The sequence below is a fragment of the Pelodiscus sinensis genome, chromosome 12 (assembly GCF_049634645.1).
Source record: "Pelodiscus sinensis isolate JC-2024 chromosome 12, ASM4963464v1, whole genome shotgun sequence".
In the NCBI taxonomy this organism is placed as follows: Eukaryota; Metazoa; Chordata; order Testudines; family Trionychidae; genus Pelodiscus; species Pelodiscus sinensis.
The window spans coordinates 27,984,046-28,008,664 of NC_134722.1; the positions used below are offsets into that span (position 1 = coordinate 27,984,046).

Sequence of the window (24,619 nt, forward strand, 5' to 3'; positions counted from 1 at the left end):
TAAGTAACTTAGAAATTAGATGATTTCACAGTACATACAAATCCTGAAATATTTCCATCAGTAATAATACATTATTTCCAGATAGGGAAAGTAAGAAAAATGCTGCTTGAGCACTAGTTAGAATTAAAATTCAGTGATATAAACTTCTGAATTGGGCTTGTTACAAATAGACAAGTGAATGAATAGTCAAATCAACAAATCATGTCTGGTGTTAGGATATTAATTTTGTATATTTTGACATGTGATATAGTGGTTTTCTCTGTTTTATTGTAGTCATGTTGGTGCCTGGATGAGAGCCACAAGATGAGTGAAGTAATATATTTAATTGGACCAAATATGGTTGGTGCAGGGCTGGTCTTTCCATGAGGCGAACTGAGGTGGCCACCTCAGGTGCCAGACTGTGTGTTTGTGTGTGTGGTGGGGGGAGGCACCACTGGGACCCAGAGTGTAGAAAATTGTGTCTGCTGCTGGTGCATATGCGCATATGGGGGGCGTCATTTGAAGTCCCCGCCTCAGGTGCCAAAATGTTGTGGGCCAGCCGTGGGTTGGTGATAGAGATAACCTTTAGAACTCCTCAGAGTTCCTACTTACACTAGGAACCTGATTCACTTGCAGAGCATGAAGAAGGTTTGCAGGTTAAGATGGGAGCAAAGAAAATTTTCTTATTCTTAATCTTGATGCAACAACAACACTGTGCCCAACATCTTTGACAAGGCCCTCTGACCTGAGGAATTTTAGCATTCTGATGAGTACAACTTGTAGTGAAAACAAACAAAACCTCAGGTTGTGAACAGTGATCAAGAGTTGAATGAAATGTACGTATTTTAGCCAGCCAGCCAGATACCATCCCCTATGACTCATTTCTCTCTTCTATTAGTATGGGACACATGGAAAGACTGATTTCAGAAACATTAACTTACCTCCTCTGCACCCACCCACCTGCTCCACATTATATACACCCAGATAGAAAGGTTGCTCCAAATCCCAACTAGCCAAAACACAGAGAGAAGCTACACACACGCACACACGCATGCACACACACACGCACACGCGCGCGCACACTCACTCACTCTCTCCTTCAATCTCCACCAAACTCAGCTGTCCATCCCGAGCCTCTTCCAGCACAGCCTGCCCCACCCACTCCCCACAGGGTTTCTACAGGGAGTGCCTCTCCCCATCCCCAACTCGGGCAGCCACCCTGCTGCTGCTCCCGCCAGAGCAGAGGATTTACCTGAGATGAGTGCTTTTGTCCTCTCTGACTCTGGCTGAGCTGGCTCCTGTGTTTCTCCTCCTCCTTAGCTGGCTGGCCCTAGGTAAGGTCACGTGAAACTATTCATGTGCCCTCATCAGCACATTGCCCTGGGCAGCCGCCCTGGTCGCGCAGGTCTAGGGCCGGCAGTGGTTGAGACTAATGGTGCATTGTCAGGGCAGGTATATGTGGAAGAAGGCTAGAAGTACAATTTAGGCTAGGGCCACTGCCACATCAGTCAAAGAGCAATTTCAAAACAGGAAAACAATATGGTTAATTTTCTTAGGCCTGGTCTATGCTTGAAAGTTTTACTAGCATAGCTATGTCAGTTAGAGTTGGGATATCTTTATTGACATTGATATACTGGTGAAAAACTTAATGTAGATGCAATTTGGGGATCGTTCATACTAATATATCTGTATTCACACTGGAGGGTTTTGCTGGTATGCCAGTGTAATAATACATATCAGGAAAACTTTCCTAGTGAGAGAAGGCCTTACTGTTCTCCCCTCTTCTTAACTTTTAGTTCTTTTCTTCAATCTCTAATGACATTTGTAAAATTTTACTAGAATAGCAAAACACAGACAAAAGCAGAGAGGCAAGCTCTGCTATAAACAACTCACTATACATTATGCCCACTTCACATTGTGGAAAAATAATTCTAATATAAAATAAGTGAGGGCAAGGCAGGTGACAAGCAGAACGTACAGCATGTATCGCAGTTGCCTTATATGTTCTTCATTACTCAGAATGAAAGACTTACTAAACCATCTACTCTGCTCTCCAGGGAAAGGAATGTGCACAAAAACTGAAATATGGCACAACCATCAACATGCTTAATTGAAGGTACTTCCAATTCTTGGTGAAGAGGGGTGTATCTGAAAGCCTTCTCCCACCTTCACTAGTAAATTGAGTCTTTTTCACACCTACTTGCTCCCGTTATCTCTAGAGACACAATGTGCTCACTGTTTTTTTCTCTTTCATGCTTTCCTTCCCTTTTCCCCCACATTCTCTTCCATTTGTTTGTTCCTACAACACTAAGATCATGTGTGTTTCTTCCCCAAGCTCATTCTGGCACTTCTCTTAATCAAAAGAAAGCTACAAAACCTGCCACTTCTTAATTTTTATCCTAAAAATTAAATTACAAAATGTGAGAAGTTAATTATTATTGATTCCTTTAAAACAATATAATTTTCTTTTCTTTTGTCCTTTTGTTCCAACAATCATAACATTGAGATAAATTACAGACTAGAACTCTACAAGACTTCTGTTTAATTATTTGATTTGCATAGATTCTAGTTCCTTGAGATTTGCAGGTTCTTGTGAAACGCTGAAAAGCAAACTAAGATGTTACACTCTCTTTCTTGCTTAAAATTCTCTGTAAGCAGGTTGGCTTAAAATGCTTGACTCAATTTTGGGCTTGAGCAAGAGCAACAGAGAGAGATAAGAGAATGGTGCTGCACGCAGTGGGAAACTTGTTGTCTAGTGCAGATCATAGGTGTTTTGGGGAATAAATTTAGAGAGGTAAATGTGCAAGCACAATCATCCCTCTCTCTTCAACAGACACTTGATAGTGGAACAAAATAAAATACAGGACTATGTAGCACTTTAAAGACTAACACGATGGTTTATTAGGTAATGAGCTTTCATGGGCCAGACCCACTTCCTCAGCTCACGGATACATTTCTATCACTATTCTACTGATCGTGGAGTGAGAAGATTTTGGGACACAGTAATTGTTGGGGATTTTCAATACTAGGCATACTAGGTTACTTTAACACTGAAATTTGAATGCCACAAAGCTAATTTTTGACCCTACTTATCCTTGCTCAGTGAAGTATCTCTCTATTAAAAGATCCAACCAAGTCTACCTGCTTAAGTACTGAATTGTTTGTAATAGCACAAGACATTTCCTGCCTCTCAAAAGAAAGAAGTTACCTTTGTTGGCACTTTTTTTTTTATTCATAGAAAACAGGAATTGCAATACCACGTCAATCTAATCCAGCATCCCAACCCTAACTGTGATCAGCACTAGAAGCTTCAGAAAAGGTTTCAAGAAAGCATATAGCTGTAGAATAATCAGTTGCCAATGCAAGTCTCATTCCATGTACTAATATAGTTAGAGACTGGTTTAAGTGCTGAAGCCTGAGGTTTTATATCCGTCCCCTCAAAATTTCTAAGTATTAACTATGTCATCTCTGGATAGTCTTGTTATCCATATAAATGTCCAATACCAATTTCAACTCTACCAAATTCTTAGCCGAATGACATCCATTTGCAATGATTTCCACAGCTGAATTATGCAATGTGAAAGCAATGCTTCCTTTATCAGTTTTGAATTTGCTCTCAACCAATTACACAGGGAGATCAGAAATTCTTGATCTACAGGCAGTCCCCGGGTTACATGGATCCGACTTACATCAGATCCCTACTTACAAACGGGTTGAGGCAACCCTGCACTAGTTGCTTCCCCCCAGCAGACCAGGGAGACGCGGAGCGGCTTTTCTCAGCAGACACCTCAGCTTGAGAATAAAGGACTGAGGGAAGTGAGGTGTGGGAGAATAAAACTGAGCTCTGGAGAAATGTTTGGCTAGAGTTTCCCCTACAATATGTACCAGTTCCGACTTACATACAAATTCAACTTAAGAACAAACCTACAGTCCCTATCTTGTACGTAACCCGGGGACTGCCTGTACTTTAATTCCTTCCATTTAAATATTTTTATTACAATCCTTATTCAACTCCACACTAATGTAAACAATCCCATTCTTTACAATTTCTCTTGATACAAAAGTTTTCCAATATGCCTAGAAATTGTCGTCACCTTCCTCTAACTCCCCCCGCATCTAGAAATCCAAGAGATGAAATTGCTAAGTAAATTTCCTCTCGTATCAAAGGATTTTTTTTTTATCATGGATGAATTTCAGGTGTGACACCAACTTCTCAGAAGTATTAAAAAGACTATTTTATATGCATCTTTAAATTAAGACTTTTTAGTACAGAATATTCTCTCTTCCTCACAGGCTATATTATTTACATTCTTACTTAACTCTCAACTGCAAGTCCTCTGGTTTTGTGCAAACACGCATGTATCAGAAGAGACATTTTTATTTGTAAATGTATTTTTACATAATGAGGACAAATATTAATTTAACAGGAATTCTAATGATAGCATTTGTCACATAAAAAGCTATATGTAGGCCTGCAGGGGTTAAATTTGTATTCCTCTAGGCCAGCCATGAGCCCCGCTGGCAAAAGTACTAGGTGTTTATCAGACAGCCTTCATCAGCCACAACTCCCTATGCTTGCTAGCTGAGAGTCGAGTATGGGATAAATAACATGACCTCGGCTCTCAGCCCCGTGGGAACATTGACAGTGGCATTGGGCCAACTCGTGCACACTTGGTAAACAGCTAAAGTATAAGATCACGGGGAATCCCACCCCTCTTGGAGTCACACCAGGGACCTAGACCTTGAAGGGTGCCTCGGGTCCTCCAGCTGGAGCCACGTCCACTGCGGCCTGGTGCGAGGTGATTGGAATGGGACTCCCCGCAGAACTGAAGGGGTGTAAGCATTTCCAAGTGCCTGTTACTCTTTCATGCATTGCTCTGCCTATGCTTATTGCAGTAGCTGTGTAACCATCTGGCAGTATTAAGCATGTAATAGTAGTGATGTAATGAGATTAATAAAAGCAACTATCCCTCTATCCCTAATTGACTCTGTCTTGAAGCAAATCCACAATCCTGTTGGGCCATAGCCCTGTGAGTTGACAGGATTACAAATACATGAACAATTGGGAACTTGATCAGCCCCTATTAATGTAATTCTTGAATACCCTATAATCATGGAAGTCATGGATTCCATGACTTCTCCAGCGACCAAGTGTGGTTGATCCCAAGGCTGCCCAAGCAGCTAGCTCCGAAGTCAACTGCCAGCCGTACCAGCCACTGCTGGAGTGGCCCCGCAGCCAGTCACGCTGACCTCTCCTTGGGCAGCTCTGGGTTGCTGGCTCTAGAAACCGGCAGAGCAATTTAGTCAGAGATATTTCTAGTAGAGGACATGGACAGGCCACGGGCCCAAATTTTTTGATCATTGCATGTGACCTGTCCGTGATTTTACTAGAAATTCCCATGACTAAATTGCAGCCTCACCTATAGCCCTTACGTTAATCTACTGGTGCTCAAAGCAGGAAGCAGTTTTTACATGGTGTGACTGGAGTGGATGAGAAAAGGGGATGTAAAAGAGAGAAGCAGGCAGTTGCTGCTGGGATCTGGAGCAGAAAGGACCACATGCCTTGCTGACTAAGGGAACTTCAGCACAGTGGACAGCAAGTTGGAGCAGGACCCATGTAAGTGGGAAACCAACCCCCTCTCTCTATGTGCCTTGTTTTTTTAAAGCTATCAAGAAGCAAAATTAAAATATTTTCAGTAACTCCTGGGATGACTAAATTCCTATCAAATTAATGTTTTAAAAATAATCAACTACTACACATTAACCAAAATATTTACCTTCTTAAAGTATGATTTTATAAAACAATTTGATTAACATTGCTCTCCCTTCTCTTACACTAAAAGCAGTAGTAGATACATGCCTTGTTTCCAACAACAGTTTCTAAGTAATGTTCTGCAACAGACTGACTTATTTGCCTGAAAACACCAACATCCAAACTTATACACTGTAATATTTGTACTTCATCTGGAGGAAAGAAGTCAAACTACATAAGCAGAGTTTGCAGTGACTCACCATTTGCACTTGGAGACTCATGGAAGCTGCTAATATCTATCCAGCATTTGCTATGGCTTATTGAGAGGCGGTATGTACATAATCTATGAAGTGATATTTTAAGAGGAAGAAACTCAATCCATGTTGTGCTGTGTATTCTGGACCAGTCTTTTGCTTAGAAGCAATACAGATGCAGTGTCAGGTGTTACAGGCCCTTTATCTCTAGAATGGTTCAATACCAATTAAACCACTGCTATCCCACACAAAATATGTAACATTTGAGATTAAATTTTTAAAATTTTATTTGCTTAATATTTTATTTAAATTTTGTAAGACAGAATGCTCACATGCAGAAAGGTCTGTCAGGTACACATTGGCTGTGTCTAGACTGCACCCTCTTTGTGGAAAAGGGATGCAGATTAGCCACAGCGCAATTGCAAATGAAGCGGGGATTTAAATCTTCCCTGCTTCATTTGCATAAACATGGCTGCCGCTTTTTTCTGGCTCGGGGCTTTGCAGGAGAAAAGCGCCAGTCTAGACGAGGATCTTTTGGAAAATAAAGCCTTTTCCGAAAGATCCCTTATTCCTGATTTCCACAAAAGGTGTGCAGTCTAGACACAGCCGTTATGTTTTTGAGAGGTTTTCACTTTACTCATGTCTTGTCTTTCCGCATAAAAGGCCTATTTGAAGAGAGTAGAAGAGACAGTACAGCACTACTGAGCCCTAATCCAGAGCTAGACCTCAGTGGGAACTATGGAAGAAAGAGGAAGCAAAATTTTAAATTTAGAGCACCATTTCCTTTTAAGGAGAAGGTCTATTCTTGACTGTCTGCAACAAGGTCTAATGCTGGCATGGCACACCATTATCTATGGTTCAGCCTTTATATATTGATGCCTGAGCATAATATAGGATCATACAGTGGATATGGATAGCATAACAATAATACAGTACTGTAGTTTGTAGTATGCACAGATAAAAATTAAGGTAAGTAACACGGAAGGAAGAAAAATATATAGCCTTATTGATCTGTAGCACATAAGACACTTGAATAGAACTCCCAAACTGAATGATTTTGTATGGACTCAAAATCTTAAAATATGTGCAGTGAAATTTCAAAAACACAGCATTGACATTTTGAAAATATGTTCAGAAAATGTTTAAAGAACCAAAGCTGCATTTTCTATTATAATCACTGACTTTTAAAAAGGCACTCTATGAAAAACAAGCAGGACCACCCAATGTCAAATTAGGTTAACTGCTACATTAAAAGGGATAATTCAATTAAAATTCTTCTTATTACATATAGTTAGGAGTCTAATTGATACGTGTCCCTCCTTAACAGCTTAACTTTTCTGATCTATAGGAAGTAAAATATTTCTCTTCAGTACTGTAGGTTTCCATAAATATAAATTTTTAAAATGCTTAAGTTTAATAATTTTCCATATTTTAGTATTTTGTTTTATTCACCTTTTTTAAAAGAAAAAGGCTTCTGTCTTGTGCAGTAAAATGGGATTAACAGAAAAAGCAATGATTGGCAAGACAGGAGTGGAAGCCTGTGAATTTCCTACTTGTTTCAAAGGGAGACTTTTCAGTACTTTAAATTAATGGAATGTTTGACCATTTAGTGAGGAACTCTGCCACATTATTAACTGAGTCTTTAAAAAAACAGCAACTTGATATGAAATCCTGATTAAAGAATGTCATCTACTTTATTATACATACATTTGTGGGCTGAGGCCCCTTTGACAGATGGCATGGGATATTACTTGGCTTCCAAAAAGAGATGAAATGACAGAATGCTACAATAGGGAATATAAGATTGTTCATTAACAGTTCTTTTAAAATAGGTTTTGGCCTCTGTGTGCACTGCTGATACTGAAATGTTGGCATTGCACAATGATTTACTACTGACTCATACTAAGGAAACCATTAAACTAATTAATATTTCTCTTTATATGCAAAATACCTTTTTAGGACTAAAAAGGATGAAAAAGGCATGTACAAGCAATAATACAATGAAGTCTGATATTTAAAACAATAAAACCGTAGCATCTTACAAACCATTTTTCAACTAATACATTTATTCTCAATTTCTGTTGGAGCTGCAAAGTAAAATGCTTAGTATGCAATAATGACTATTACATTTAATTATAAATTCTGTATTACAGACTCATTCAATAATCATTTTTCAGGGGAAACAATTGGATGGCAAAATTCTGTTCTGGGTAGCAACTTCAAAGAAAAAAAAATTGCCTCAGGAGATAGACTGGAGACTGAACGGACTTCAGTAAATTGCAAATATAAATTGCTTTGGTTGCTAAGGGTCTCTATCCATTAAAGAAGCATTTTATATGTTAAGTTAAATATGCAGGACTTCACGGATTCACGCAGAAAACTTGGATTAAAAGCAACTCATTTACATTTAGGCAGGTGTTAAGATTTTCACAGAACAATTAATGGTGGTAAGAATTCTTTTTGATCGCTGAAAAACTAACCTATTCTGGGGAAACTAGCATTTTACTAAAAATATGTTCATCACTGTCTCATACAATGAGTATGGTGATTTTATAATCTTCTGCAACACACTAATGAAATATTTTTAAAGCAAAATTTAAACTAACCTTCTTTAGACTAACAAAGTAAATTCAGAAACCTGGGGCTGGCACATGCCTGTGAAATGGTTTCACCTGAATGGCTCAATGTTCTGCTAATAGGTCTGGCAGGCTTTTTTGCTACCAAGTTAAATAGATACTCTCTGGAGGAAGCAGAGCCACACAACAAGTACTGTATGAGAACAGGTCATTGGATATTAAGATCCAGTGATGGCCCAAATTTTCAGAGTTCCCATGCAGCTGTGTATTCTGCAGATGAGTAAAGATTAGGGCTGTGAACTGTACCTGTGTGAATGGGTAATTGATGAGTCTGGACTGTCTGTTAATCTTCAAAGTTACAAGCAGCATCACCCCTGTCTCTGAGTGCTGCTGCTTCTGTATCGGAGGCAGCAGTGCAGGGAAGGAGGGGCAGGTGAGAGCTTTTGAGCCAGCTCCCCACATGCTCCTGACTCTCTATGTGTATCTGATACAAAGGCAGCAGCATAGGGTATGGGGTGGGGCAGCATGTGGCTTTTAAGCTGGCTCCCTGTGCATACTGACTCCCACTTGCACCCTCTCCCCAGCTGCCTCTATATCAGGGGCAGGTGACTCTCTGGGAGCTGGTGCTCATGAGGAGCTGGCTTGAAAGGTGGTTTCTGCCCCCCAATCTCTGCTGCCTCTGATACAGAGACAGTGGGGAGGGGGCATGCAGCTCTCCCTGTGTACCAGCTCCTGGAGAGCCTCCTCCTCCCATGTCAGCCTGTAACCACTGAAAATCTCACCAAGGGAATGCTTTACGATGGTATCACAAAAACTATTGAGCCTTCAGTAGGCTGTGCTGATTTTCTTTTAACTTAGCTGTGTCAGGCTGTGTTAAGTGAGAGATTCACTCCCAATTGTGGGCCAAGGAGATACTGGTCTAAGGCCTGTGCTAAAACACAGTATGAAGGCTGCAAAAAGCAACGTTGGTCTGGAATGTCTGTGTTGCAGTTTCTCGGTACAAAGTCTGGTCTTAGTAGTCCTGAAATACATGGAGTATCAGGCTAATGGCATCGAGAAGCCAAATGAGCCTGAAGTATCTCTCCTTTCTAGTGTGTGGAGTTAAGGTTCAGCAAACGGAACACAAGACTCCTAAGTAGGTCATGACCTGCAGTCAGAAGCACTGTATGTTGGCATTGATCTATGGTATGACTGCTGGACAGGAGTACTAACTCTTCAAGCCCTTGCAGGGCTGAGTGTTCAGTATGGTCGAGGTCTCAGGGCCAAAGGATCATAGACTTTAAAGTCAGAAGGAGCCATCACAAAAATTTAGTCTGGCCTCCTGTACAATTGCAGGTCACAGAGCCTCACCCACCCACTCTTATAATATACCTTTCAATGTTGTGTCATCCACAAATTTTATTAGTGCACATTCACTTTTTGTGCCAAAGTCAGTTTATTTAAAAAAAAAAAAAAAAAAAAAAAAGATTCTGGAGAAAATCCACTAGTAACTTCCTTCCAGCATCACAATTCACCTTCCAGTATTTTGGAATGGGGGATGACTGACTACACTAAACTATCAGACACTATAATATTTACAAGAAATCATTAAGCTAGAGAAAAGAGAAGTTCCAGCATAAGGACACGGAGGAGAATTCAGTTCTGTTATGCAGCTGCAGCAAAGGAACTGAGGTATTTGGAAGGGGTGCTTCCTTACACAGCCTATGTCTACACTATGGGGGTTTTCTGGGATACCAGAGGTATCCTGGAAAAACTCTGCCGTGTCCAGGGAATGTGTCTGCTTTTCCGGAAGCCCTGTATCCCTCCTCCCATGAGGAAGAAGGGGTCTTCTGAAAGAGGATGCTTTTCTGAAATTTGGCCCAGTGTAGACAGGCTAAATTTCGGAAATGCCTCTTTTGAAAAAATTATCGGAAAAAGGTTTCCAAATTGCAAAGCGCAATTTGCATACCTTTTTCCGATAGATCAGGGTAATGAAGACATAGCCCTAGTCTAGGGTGATGACATCATCCTCAAGTGAGATTTCTTGTACACAACAATGAAGACAAGTTTTCAAGAGCTTCTTAGTATTAGGGATTCTATAAGTAGGAAAACACAGAGACCTTCAAAGAACAGCCTATGATTAATTATATTGCAATACAGAAGAAATATGGTTACTAAGCTGTAAAAATGTCCATGAGAAATTAAAAATGTATTTTTCCATAGATTTCAGATTCATTTTTATATTAATTGAAAATAAAATAGCCTAATTCAGAAAAAAATGCCTTTCCTATAAGTCTGTTTCCATTGGAGATTGGGTGTCAATGCCTTTTCAACAGTCTCAGGGGATCTGCAGTAAGGAAATGGTAATACCTTTCCTTGGCAGGAAAAATATGCTGTTGTATTTTAATTAAATTCACCTACTGATTTGCAATACACAGTAACAAATGCTATATTACACTACAGCATATTACACTATGGCATTAAGGAAAAATTCATTCCTGCTTATTATATGAAAATACTGCATGAAAATAAGTCTTCACAACATTTTAGTTGCTCTATGCTTTTAAAATGTATTTATTAATTACACGTAAGTTTATATAATGGAAAAGCATCAGCACAATTTAAGGCCTTATCCTCTAAACTTATTCTTCCCCACTGTTTAGATCTATCTCCTCCCTTGCATTATGTCAGAAGTGAGACCATAAACTCTTCCTAAGAAGGATCTTTCCTTTTAGTTTGTTTTGTAATGTACAGCATGATTTTGGGCAGTGTAATAGTAATAATAATTCTGCTCAATTGTATTAACGAATGTTCAATGGAAGGATTTTGTGAAAAGGGGTAAAACAATGTACTGATTGAACCTCTCTAGTCCAGCATTCTCTGTTCTAGCAACATCTGTGGGTCCGGCATGATTTTAGTTGGCTGGATGTCTGCTGATCAGGGGTATGGCCATATTTCCTGTGGTTCCATAAAGATTGTTTACAGCTATCAATCCTGGCGCTTACTGTATTGTACTGGTATTTATTTCTAATTCACCCTAAATGTCTTTTAAGAACCTAGTAAGGCGTGGAAGTGTTGGTAATGCTGCTAGGCAACACTGACCTCCTGTGGTTTGGCAAATTCTCAGGTTTGGCACCTGTCAGGTCCTGAGGGTGCCGGACTGTGGAGGTTCAACCTGTACTTTTCTCAAATGTTCCCAGAAATGGCTAAACCATTTTTTCTTGAAAAAAATCAACCTGAAGAAGACATGGAATTTTCCAGGCATGGAAAATTTATATACAAAAGCTTTAAATATGGCAAAGTTATCTGCACTTGAATAATGGGAATGGAATGACATTTTTTCCCCCTGGTGAAACGCTTTCGGACAAAAAAAATTGGGTTTACCAAAAATAGTAAGGAAATCAATGCCCAATTCACTGAACTGATTCAGTAAAATAAATACACTTACGAATAAAAAAAAATTGCAGTGTTCTGACATTTTTTAAAATGAAACACTTTATTTAATGTGAAATGACTTCTCATTATGAAATTTACTTCATTTTATTTTCAATAAAAAGCAAATCTCAAAAAAGTTCAAATGTTTCACTTCTGGTAAACTAAAACATTTGGTTTAATCAAATATTTTTCCCCACACTTTTAATAAGGACAGAAAACAGAAAAAAGAATTGTTCACATAGCTCCACTTAAAACAAGGTTTAAAACACATACACCTGTAATTATTATAATGAATACTCTTTGAAACTACTATTGGTGGACATAACTTTTGAATATGGTAGATAACAAAATGGATGGATTTTTAAAAATTTGAAGTACTTGCAAATACTAGTATTCTACTGGCCTTTACAGCAGGCTGACATAGGACTAAATATAGTCTTACCTGAGACATTCAATAACATGCATTTTTAAAATTCCTTTTAACATAGATTAGATTTCATGACTCTCTCAATAATCTGAGTTTATGGAGCTTTTAAAATGTGTATTGTAGGGATTTTTGAAAGTATTACAGGGACTTTGAGATGCTTTTTTCTTCTCTAGTACTACGATAATACAGAGAACTAAACAATTGAGTGTGAGAGATACTACAGATATTTTAGAAAGTGATGACAGCAGATGTATTTGGAAAGTAGTTTGGGAAGGAAAGATTTTTGTATCACCTATCCAAAGTGCTTGAAGAGATGGATGGTGAGATGATAATGCAAACTAACAATTGTCTGTGCATGCAGCATCTAGGGTCTCTTTCTGACTGTATACTTGAAACTACTTTATGGTGTAAAGAGCTACTGATTTGTATGAAATTGATTCTTGCTTCCTGTTTCTTTCTAATCTTTTTGTTGTGTGATCAAACATACAATAATTAGGTAAAATTATGTGCTTTATATATTAAAACTTATTATTAAAACCTGAAGTACATATATGCAAGAAGTAAATATGTACTAAGTACAACAATTGAATTAGAACGTAAGAGACTGGGCATAATGTCTTCTGGAGTACTATGTGCCAGCTCAGACATCTTCAGCAGGTGCAGACTACTAAAATCCAGTGAACTGGGCTCTTGTTAATACTACATAGTCATGCTGCTATGGCTGTGTGGGTCATATTGAGACAGCATCCTTGTAACAAAGAACTGGAAATACTGAGCAGAGAATTGCACGACAACCATAATAAAATGTATTTACAGTCTTTGACATTAAAAGAAATGCCTGAACACCTTCTTGAGGGTGACACAAGTGCCTAAGGGGCAGGGACACACCAACAGAAAAAGGCTTTGTCAGTTTGCTATTAGCAGTGTCAAAATAAAAAGGGAGGAGAAGATTCAAACTACAGATCTAAGGAGAACCAGAAGGGATATTTGCCAGACCAAATCTAGTTTATCTTCCAGTATTCGAAGATGAAGACAGGAAAGGGAACTGCTAGTTGTTTAAGGAAGCAATCAGTGAAGTGGGCTCAAAGGCTTTCAGAGAAGCTTTAGTTGATATGAACTGAAATCTACCAGTATTGAATAGTGCTGTTGTTTCCTCTGGAGCACAATATGGATGAAATATCCAAATGAACAAATAAATATAAGCAACTTGCCAATACAAGTGATGGAGTCTTAAGAATATGGGAAGATATTTTGTTATAGCACCACACTCCACACAGACAACATAGGTAGAGCTGATAAAGAACAAGGAAAATTGTTGAGATGGCTTGAACGTACAGAACAAGGACAAAGCCATAAAACCTCAGCACCATCAGAAACAAATGACAGAAAGAAACTAGACTGCTGAACTTCAAAGACTGGAAAAGGAGCTGAGGTTTCCACAAGTCATAATGGAGAGTGAACACAAATTTACACCGTGATCAGGTGCTCACTGAGAATCATGCAGGTGATGGAAGCTACAGTATGAGCAATTCATCAGACTTACAAAGTGCAAGTTCAAGAAAAGCTTGTAGGTATTCAAAAATAAATTTATACCCTAAGAGTTTCCCAGTTCCAACCTCACACAGAGTTATTTTTCCAATTGTAAAACAAAAAATAATTGTATTGCATTTATTTCAGGGCCGACTTTAATTAAGCTTGGAACATACTCAACTACTGTCAATATAACAGATACCTTTGAATCAACTGCTTCTTCAAAGGTACAAGATTTCTTGGTGATTGAGAATGCTGGATCAAAAAGCCCCTTTACTGCTCTTAACTTCTCTGTGCATGTATACATTTTGAGCCACAATCTGGCCCTATGCCACTATGTAGTTTACATTTTTCATGCAAAATTTAAACCTTTAAAAGGGAAAATGCTTAATAATTATAAATAACTATTCATTTTTATGAAGAAGAATAAGATGATCTAAGATTAAAACAATTTCTAAACAATGTAATTCTAAAAATTGCATGAACTGATATTTGGATACATGCTTTGAAAATATTTTTATTTTTGGCTTCATAAATACTATACCTTCCAGAAGTATTTCTCAGTATGGCAAGTGCATCTGGGTAACCATCCATATTATAATCTCCAATATGAAGAGTAATTGGAATAGAAAGTTCATCTGAGGATTGATTGTTTTTATATGGTACAAAACCCCAGAGTGTGTCCTTATTTCTAAAGTCTTGCAACACTGGTATCCACTGAAAAAAATAAAAAAATAGCTGTAGTTAGAAGTGTGTTTTGCATGTTAAAGTATTGATGCTATTAAACAGATCATCATTTTCACATCTACTACTGTTCTGATGTCCTATAGCTCTTTTCATCACGGAATTCAAAACCCTTTGAACATTCCTGTGAGGGATGGTATTAATATATAAGGATAACTTAATCTGCCTCTGGAGTGGAAAAGACTAGCTGTTTGGGCCTGAGTCCGCTTCTGCGAGACGTTAAGACCACTCTCAATTCCTTCACTGGAGTCAAAAGGAATTGAGGACAGTCAGTATCTTTGACTAAGGATTAAAGGCACACAGCAGCCTAACATACTAATATTTAGGCTACAAAATGAGGATTATTATTGTTGCATTTACTAGAACCAGTTGAGGGACTGTTAATTCTCTGGGACAGGGTATATGACTTAAGTTATGTTCCTTAGAATGCTGTTTAAATTTATGACACTACATAAACCTTTACAATAATTATATGAAGTATAATTCCATTATCTGATATGAAGCCAAGTTATCATGGTTAACAACCATAGTTTAGTGAAAAATTCCATGGAAACTTTAATGTTCATTAATCATTTTACACTTCATTTAAAAGACAGCACCCCCAGCAGAACATAATAGTATCACCCTAATGGAGCTTTAGCATCATGACCTACAGCATATAGGTATTTCTTAAATATCTCTAATCCTGGCTTTCCTAATCTGGTGAGTCCTGAGGAGATAAATACACAAAAGAACAGTATGGTTGCAAGTCATAAATTATATTGTTGCTCTTAAAATATAGGTCTGGAACCATTACAACATCCAGGAAACTCAATGGCCCTGACCTTGTCTATTAAAAATTTCTGTGGTGTTGGGGAATCGCAGGTACTGTAGTGCCTGTAGAGTGTAATTGACTCAACATCACTTCATTCTTGCAGCACATTCTGTAGAAGTTGCGTGGAAATGTAGCTGAGAGAAGCAAGTGTAACAGGAGTTCTGTTGCATGCCAATTATCCCTGGATGCTGGAATGGTCCCTTGGGACTGCCATCAGACACACCTTCTCGGCAGTTCTAAGGTAATTCATATTTGCAACAGAACCAAATGAGTTTTAAGACTGAGAGAAAGCATAAAAGGGACAGATGTTTTTGTCTTGCCACCAGCAAAACTCAATACGGCCCAAGGAATAGACCTTAGATTTTGTTGTTTTGTTATTGTTTCTGAATAGAAAATGTATACACATACCATTTACTAAAACTGCACTATTATGAAGATATATAACATCATTTATGACTGCCTAAATAAAAGAGTGAAAAAAAATGGAAATCAATAAGTAGATTCCTCAGTTTTTGTTTTTCAAAAAACTGTTTAGCCTCCATATGCCCATTTGTTTTGATAAATATTTCTTTGGTTATTATAAGCAGCAAGACTTTTTTGAAACATCTAGGACAATAACTCTGAAAATGAGAAATAGACTGTCAGTTTTATGGGAATTATATGTGTACACCAAATAAGTAACAGTATCTATACGCAGAACACCTCACTGAAAAGAAACATAAAAAACAACCAATAGTCTTGTAGCACCTTAAAGACTAACAAAAATACAGATGGTATCATGAGCTTTCGTGGGTACAACCCACTTCTTCAGATGAATGGAGTTATTAAAAGTACAGTTTCTCAATACAGTAAAATCTGTGTTACCCAGCACACTCAGGGATTAGGACGTTCCAGTTATCTAAAAATCACGGTTATCTGAGAGTCTCTTTTTGGAGCTGTGACCCCCGCGCTACAGGGGTTGCCAGGTGCCCAGCCCAGCTCCTGGCTGGCTGGATCATAGCGGTGTGCTGCCAAGCTGAGCCCAGCCTCGTGCTGGCCGGATCAAATTGCTGGACCATGCCAAGAACCTTGGAAATTTGCCGGTTTCTAAAGTTTTCCAGATAGTTAAGTGCTGGATAGCACAGGTTTTACTGTAAATAGGGGCTTGGAGAGGGTGAGGTGGGGAGAAAGGAAAAAAAAGGGAAAGACCTCAAAAAAGAATGAGTATGCCTTAAAAACAAAACACAAAATCAATGAAGCAGATAATAAAAAAGACTTAGTTCTTCAATTCTTTTGTTAATTTCCACCATATGGCATCATTGGTACTACATTGTCCTAAAACAATTACACATTCAAACATTTTACATGCTTTAATTTATTCTATTTATTTTTTCATGGAATATGAATCTATAGGCAGGTCAGGCTGGTCGTTGTCTGGACAAAGTAATTTTGCATAGATTACACTTATAGGAAATTTCAAGAAATTAAATAAAAGAATTCTATTACATAAATGAATATGCTTGCAAAAGGGAAGTAAAAACTGTTTAAATTTCTAGGATTTCAACTTTAAACAGTATTTGTTTAATTGAATAATTAACACACATAGTAAATTTAAATCAGAAACTTGTAAACTGTCCATTACACTTTCCGTAACTAATCTGAATTATTTTGCAATTTGTAACATGAAAAATTTGTAGGGCTGTCAAGTGATTAAAACGTTAATCCTGCCCCTTTGAAACGCTGTGGCGGCGTTTCAAAGGGGCAGCACTGCGGGAGCCCAGGATTAGCTGGAGTCCCCAGCTGACCCTGGACTCTGTGAAGTGCTGCCCCTTTGAAGCACCACCCCGGTGCCTCAAAGGGGCAGCACATTAGGAGCCGGGGATCAGCTGGAGTGCCCAGCTGATCCCTGGTTCCGTGTTGCGCTGCCTCTTTGAAGCACCGCCATGGAGCAGCGCTGCATGGAGCCTAGGGTCAGCTGGAGACTCCAGCTGATCCCTGGCTCCTAATGCCCTGCCCCTCTGAAGTGCCAGAGCGGCGCTTCGAAGGGGTAGTGCAGCATTAATGCCTGTGATTAACGTGTTAAAAAAATTAACGCGTTAATCCTTTCTTGAGTTAATCGCAGGCGTTAACGCATATCAATTAACAGCCCTAAAATTTTTCTTTGCACTAAAATGAGAGTTGAATAGGCAACTTGATTTTAATTTTGTTAGCAAATATTTTTTATGAACTCTAATCATAATAGTCATGATTTGTTTCCGATAAACAAAAATAATTATTTAAACCTTTCACCCAGCATATTCTGGTGTAAAAAGTGGTGCATGCAGCTAATTTAAGTGGAAGGGTTGTTTATGCAAAATTTGGCATCTGTAGGAAATTGTGAAATATTTGTTTATTTTGCATAAACTAAGCCACAAACTCTTCAAAATAGAAGAATTTTAAATAAAATTTAAAAATAAATACTGTATATCTATCTATCTACCTACACACACACACACACACACACACACACACACACACACACACACATATATTTAAAAGGGGTAAACAGGACAGTGGTTTATTCCAAGAAAGAAAACGGGTTTCCTTATAAGGGATGTTCTGTTTTCCTATATATGAGCAACTGTAAATGACAAAATGTGTATGCTCTGAAAAAACAGGAAGATTTATTTTGGAGACTGTTTTTCTAGAGCAAACTATGTTCCTAGGCTAAGAGATGCTGACTGAAAATCATGTTCTTATCAGTGTCATGCTTACTATTGGCTACCTAGGCAAGCAACATCCGGAGACAGAAGAACCCAAATGGATTTACAAGAAATTTCAGTTTAACAAATGTGCATTTTCCAATCTGCTCTACTTCAACACCTGAATCTCATTTTCAAACGTGACTTAGCATCCAATAAATAAATAAAATAAATAAATAAATAAATAAATAAATAAATAAAAGCCATTGTCCAGGTGTGTAAATGATGCAAAACATTGTTGAAAATTTAGCCTCAAATATTTTGCTGCTTGTGATAAATGACATCCTTTAAAAACAGATTATTTAACCAGGATACCTCAAATATTTCTCTCTTTTCCATATGATCTATGCCAATGAATAGTTTACAGTAAAACAATTCATGTATTTAATAAGTACAAGAGATTAAATACTCACTTAATGAATTTACCCTGAATTTTCCAATTTTCCAACTCAAAACTGGCATCTAAAAAGCACCAAGGCAACTACACTGCTTAGTTCAAGCATCATTTTGGATTGGTGGTATGATACTGGTAAACCAGTGCTACTTCAGGCCAAGACTATAGGCAAGGGGTCTCAAACTTAAAGCCCATGGGCAATGCTCAGCCGGAACAATTGTGCAATCCATCCTGGGAGTCTCAACCAGGAAGGGGAAGGGGGAAAGGGAAGTCTATTGCTGACCCCCCAAGCCTCATCCCCTCATGGCAACTGTCCAGTTCTCTCCCCACTATGGCACCCATTCCCCGGGGACACAGTCTCAGGAATTACTGGAGGGGGTGGTGTGGCCGCATTCGTTCCTTCTCTCTCTGGAACTTCTGGTGGACAGGGTGCCATGGGGGACAGAGAGCATAGCGGTGATAAGAAGGAGACCACTTGGTTGGGGGACGTGAACTAACAGCTCCCTCCCCCTGGCACTCCTGGACCAGATTTCATAACTGCTCTGGCCAGGAATGGCTCATGGGCTGCGAGTTTGAGGCCTCTGCTGTAGCTATCAGCTAACAACTGACTAACTCATAGAGGGAAACCAAACTAGGTCACTGTATGTTAGTTTTGTTAAAAAAGGTATTAGTCTTATAAGAATGTGGTTAATATTTTGATTATTAAATTTTATAATGTACTGCATGCACTTATCTCACTTGTAATGTCTGTATTCCATGCTATTAGGAAATATTTAAGTTTTGCTTTCAAGGTTAGAAAATGGTTTCGCTGATGTTGTGAACCCAGGCACAGGAATCATTTCCCTTTTCCCACTATCCATCTAAGAGGACTATCATAAATTAAGTTGGACATTATAAGAGAATAAGGGGGCTGCCCCCCTGCTTGCTACACTCGCCAAACCCCATCTTGGATAGGGAGGGCCCACGGCTGAGGCCACGCTCTCTTTCGCCTCCCCTCCACTGCTGGAGAGGGCTGGGCCGAAGCCGTAGTAGCCCTGGCCCTCCCCTGGTAAGGGGAGGGCCAGGGCCGCAGATGGCCCCAGCTCCCCATGGGATCCTGGGGAGGGCAGGCTGGGAGTGATTGGGGCTTGGCTCCTGTGGATGCAACATGATGTGATGATGTCATTCTGTTATCCAACAAGAAATTTATATCTATATATAATACTACTCACACTCAGTCCATGGTAAATATTTTTCCTTCTTCCTTTAAGGATCTATAGATGGCATTCTATCAAGAACACAAATTTCAGCCAATTATTAAAGAAAACATTTTTTCTATTTATGACAACCTAATGTGACAAAAAGATTGTTTTGGATTTTTTCCTGGGTTGCCTTTCTTATTCTCTATGTTAAACATGGTATTCAGTTTTGTTTCTGGAAATGGAAGCTCAGAATACCTGATTCTGTCCTGGTTTAGATAAGTAGATGGTACTTTTTTGACAAGTCGCATCAGCACAGGTTGGCAGTAAATGCTCAGTTTGCCCATCCCCATCTGCCAAAAAAAGGGGGAAAAAACAACTTCATCAGCTTACTACTATTTGCAAAACCAAATGTTCTTCAAACAGAAGATTAAATCAACTGTGCATACATTATAGTCTGTAGAAATCTTGATAAAATATAAAAATTAGATAAGTGTCAAGAAAAATCAGAATATTTGACATACTTAATCTTGTCAACATGTCATCTAGTTTGACTTTTGTTTGAAGGTGCAAATACATTTCTCTTTGTTAAAGGAATTTAATTTTGAGCCATTATGCAGTTTCAAACCTTAAATGTAAAAGTACATTTTAACAGAATGAATAAAAGAGTAATTGACATTGTCCTTGTGGTTTGCTTTTGAGAACGGCTGGTTTATACAACAGTCCATTTTGACAAAAATGCATTTCATTTTTTAAGTGATTTGTGCTGTGGAGGGAGCACTGGACAGACAGACATGCAAAAGCTTTTGTATATCTAAACACCTGCGGGGGGGTGGGTGGGAGGGAGAGTACTCAAGTTACCTAGTTACAACAGACAGCTGCTCTTTGACCTCTTGCACAAAGTAAGTCTGTATTCACATAGTTCAAGAAAGTCACTTTTAGCACATTTGAGCCATACATTTCCAAGCATGTAAAAAAAAATTATCCCTATTTTACATATTTAAATGAAGATTATATAACTGCCCTATGAAAGTTACCATGAGATCTAGAGGCTAAATTGAGCAAATAGTGTAGCATGTAAATATGTGTACAGAACTCCAGATAGCTATCTTACAGACTTACAAGACAGAAACTTTACAAAGGCATACCACTTATACTTCCTTGGTGCTGGCAGAATGAGCTGTAAGAATTTGGAGCATGAACATCCAACTAACAGAACATGTTTCAATGCATAGTCTAATTCACTAAGACAATTGCTTTCTGCTGATCTTCAAAAGACTGCTGACTCCCAGACATCCTAATCGTACCCAAATAAAAACTCAAGGTGCACAGTAAAATACCTGTTAAATACTACAACATTATTTACAAACTGGAGCCTGATAAATCTAAGAATGTAAAAAATTAAGAGAATTTAGCTATTTGACTGACCATAAATCATATTGCTACAGATGTAATTTAATATGCATAAAAAAAAACCAATTCTAATAATTGAATTACATCTCTTTACAAAAACCTAAACATCTTTACATCTATGGGTACGTCTAGACTACAGGGTTTTGTCGACAGAAGTTTTGTCGACAGATACTGTCGACAAAGTTGTCGACAAAGAGCGTCTAGACTACATCCAGTTCTGTCGACAAAGCAAGCTGCTTTGTCGACATAACAGTGTGGACGCAAAGGACAGTGTAGATGCAATAATGCCTTCTATCGACAGAACTCTGTCAACAAAAGGCGTTATTCCTCGTAGAATGAGGTTTACATACGTCGACAAAACTGCTGAATTTTGTCGATGTTATGTCGACATAACTCAAAGGCAGTGTGGACGCAGGTATAGTTCTGTCGACAAAAGTGGACTTTTGTCGACAAAACCCTGCAGTCTAGACACACCCTTAGAGATGAATAGATACAAATGGTAGCAAGTGCTGGAGCCTTTCATTATGTAATTAAGATTATTTAGCTGGAAATATTCTTTATTAAGAAAATATTTAATAGAATAGCAGTCTGGGAAGGATTTATTTACATATTTACCTCACCAGTGCCATATTTTAATCATGCATGAAAAGTTTATATTTACATTTTCAAATAAGTAAATAGAGTTCTCCATAGGGCAGCAAAAGGATTGTCCTGGATGTGCAGAAAGAAAGACAAAACACCAGTAATGTGGTTTAACTAGGCTATAATTTTGTTCACTTACTTCAACTGAAAACTATCTAGCAGTTAAGTTTTATGGGAAGCCCTCCTTCATGATAGAAAGCTGCTATTAGCACCACTTCTCACAGGGCCCCAGGCCACGGCTGGGACCCCATTGCCATCCTCTCATATACAGTTGGATCTGTTCTACATATTGGGAGCTCCAACCCCATACACCCCAGCTTCCTTAGGAGAAAGCAACCTTCTAAGTACACTTCCAATTACAGTTTATCTGGGAACATACATCTCACATGCCACCTGGAGGTGCTAGCAATCAGCATGGCTGCCTCCCCTTACCCCAAGCCTGGTTTTCATCTAGTTAGCAATTCTCTCCTTGGCTTCAGCCAAAAATATATCCACTACGATCAGACAGAAATACCAACCATCTTGCCTGAATAAGTCAGGGAATTAAGTATGATATCTTTTGGGACATCCCCAATCCTTCCTGGTTATGCACAAATTTAGGCACTTTCTGATTCACTCATCTGGCATGGTCAACCTCAGGAGGCCGGATGGTTCCCAAGTATACCTTCTATTGAAGCATTTCATACCAGTTCACAATTAGTCTTAGGAAAAGGTTTTAGATCTGCCCTACATCTCTTTTTGCCCATTTACAAGATCCCAATCTGTTTTATCTCAGGTGTATAATTATTATTTCAGATGAGTGTTTCATGGCTTTTAATCTGTCATTTTAAAATAATAAGTATAACACAATAAGATTTTATATCCATTATTTCTGAACCCCATAGTCACCAGAGAGAACGTGGGAAAAGGAAGGTGTAGTGCTCCAGAAATTTGTAATGTGAAGTGTAAAAGGAAATTCTATTGAGAGTGGCTTAGTTAAGGGGGAAATTCTGAGAAAAAATATAATTTTCTGCACACAGGAATCTGTTTATATACAGGATTTGGAGAGGGTGTAAGATTAGGCTTTATCATTCTAAGAAAAAAGCAAAGCAGAAGAACAACATTCCATAATGGCTACTAATGTTTGGACCATATCCCCCCAAATATCTTTTAGTGCATGGGAGGAGAGAGGGAAGCAAAATAACCCAAAAACCTAATATTCTACTAAAGTACAAAATGTACACATACAAAAAACCCACTCCAAAACAAAATAAAATCTATCCCTCCTCCTCACCTCAAATCAAATAAAAAGTGTTTTCACATGAACAAGATTAAATATACATGCAATAATACATAGGACACACAGTGAAGACTTTAATTTCCTTTCACATTTATTACACAAAAATGATTATAGCTCTAGAAAACAGGACCTGTGAGAGAAGACTGAAAGAATTGGAATTGTATAGTTTGTAAAAGAGAAGACTGAGACCGGACAAGACAGCAGCTTTCAAATACCTGAAAGGGTGTTAAAAAGAGAAGGGAGAAAAAATTATACTCTTTAACTTCTGATAACAGGAAAAGAAGCAATGGGCTTAAACTACAGCAAGGGAAGTTTAAGTTGGGCATTAGGAAAAACTTCCTGTCAGAGTGGTTAAACACTGGAAACAATTGCCTAGGGAAGTTGTGGAATCTCTATCATTGGAGATCTTTTTTTTTTTTTTTTCTCAACAAAAAATCTTTGGTGTTCTTCATAAAAAAAAAAATTGTCTGGTGTTCCTTGGTCTTAAAAAGTTTAAGAAACACTGATCTAGATGAGCGTTTCCCAATCCCTGATCCACTGCCAGGCTGCAGCTCTCTGGCTGTCAGGCCATGATGGCTTTGAGGGCTAGGGTACACTGCTTCTGCTGGGAGAGGCGTGTCCTGTCCTGCCTCTCAGCTAACCAGCACTGGGCTGGGGCAGAGTCTCTTCCTGGACATGGAACAGCACTGCGCTGCATGGTGGGAGGGCTACACAGAGCCCAGCACAGCAACTTTAGGGCAGCCATGACCTGAACTAGGCAAGGAGGCAGGGAATGCACTGTGGGCTTCGGGGACAGAGCTAGTGCTGGGGACATCTGAGGAAAGGGCTAGTTCTAGGAAGCTCTAAAGGATGGGGGACTCTAAAAGGCAGAGGGTTTACATTGGGGACCACTGGGGCATCTGGGGTGAGGAGCTGGCACGGGGGGGGGGCTATGTGGATGGGGCTAATATTGGGGACTGGGGCAGGCACTGGGGAATACGGTGGGGGGGCTCTAAGTGGTGGGGCGACTAGCACTGGAACGGTTGGGTGCAGGAGTCTGGGGTCAGTGTCTGGCACTGGGGGGTAGTGGAGGGGTGAGGCGTTCTAGGGGGCTAGAGCTGGCTCTGGGGCCGGGGCTCTTGGCAAGCTGGTAACATTTTATTTGCATAATGAATATGCAAACATGCAACTAAAATGTTACTGCTCTGCCAAAAATTTCCTGGTCCTTGGTGTGATGGGGGGACTCACCCCCGCACTAGCGGACGCGGGATCCGCAGCCCCGCGCGGAGTGTCAGCTGGCGCCGGGAAGCCAGTGCCGCGCGGCGGGGCAGCCAGCAGGGTCGGGGGAAGCCGGCACGGCTGGCAGGCATGCGCCCGGCAGTCCAGAGGCTAGCGGGCGGGTTTTAGGACCCAGGAAGCCGGCGGCGGCCCCGGGAAGGTCAGGGGCCGGAGGAACGCCGAGCGGGGAATTTAAAAGCGGGGAGGTGAGCAGAGAGGAGGGGAGATTCTGCTCTCAGCCTCCTC

At 39.4% G+C, this 24,619-nt stretch overlaps 1 protein-coding gene across 2 annotated transcripts in view; it reads right to left on the bottom strand.

Annotated features, from left to right (window-relative positions):
* The window catches only part of ITFG1 (integrin alpha FG-GAP repeat containing 1), a 219,877-nt gene that overhangs the window by 93,854 nt on the left and 101,404 nt on the right, over positions 1–24,619 (bottom strand). For both annotated transcript variants that reach the window (XM_075940203.1, XM_006121184.4), the window contains exons 9-10: positions 20,041–20,135; positions 14,477–14,649 (exon numbers count right to left, since the gene is read on the bottom strand). In XM_075940203.1, coding sequence (XP_075796318.1) covers positions 14,477–14,649; positions 20,041–20,135 — 268 coding nt within the window. The remainder of the gene's footprint in view (positions 1–14,476; positions 14,650–20,040; positions 20,136–24,619) is intronic.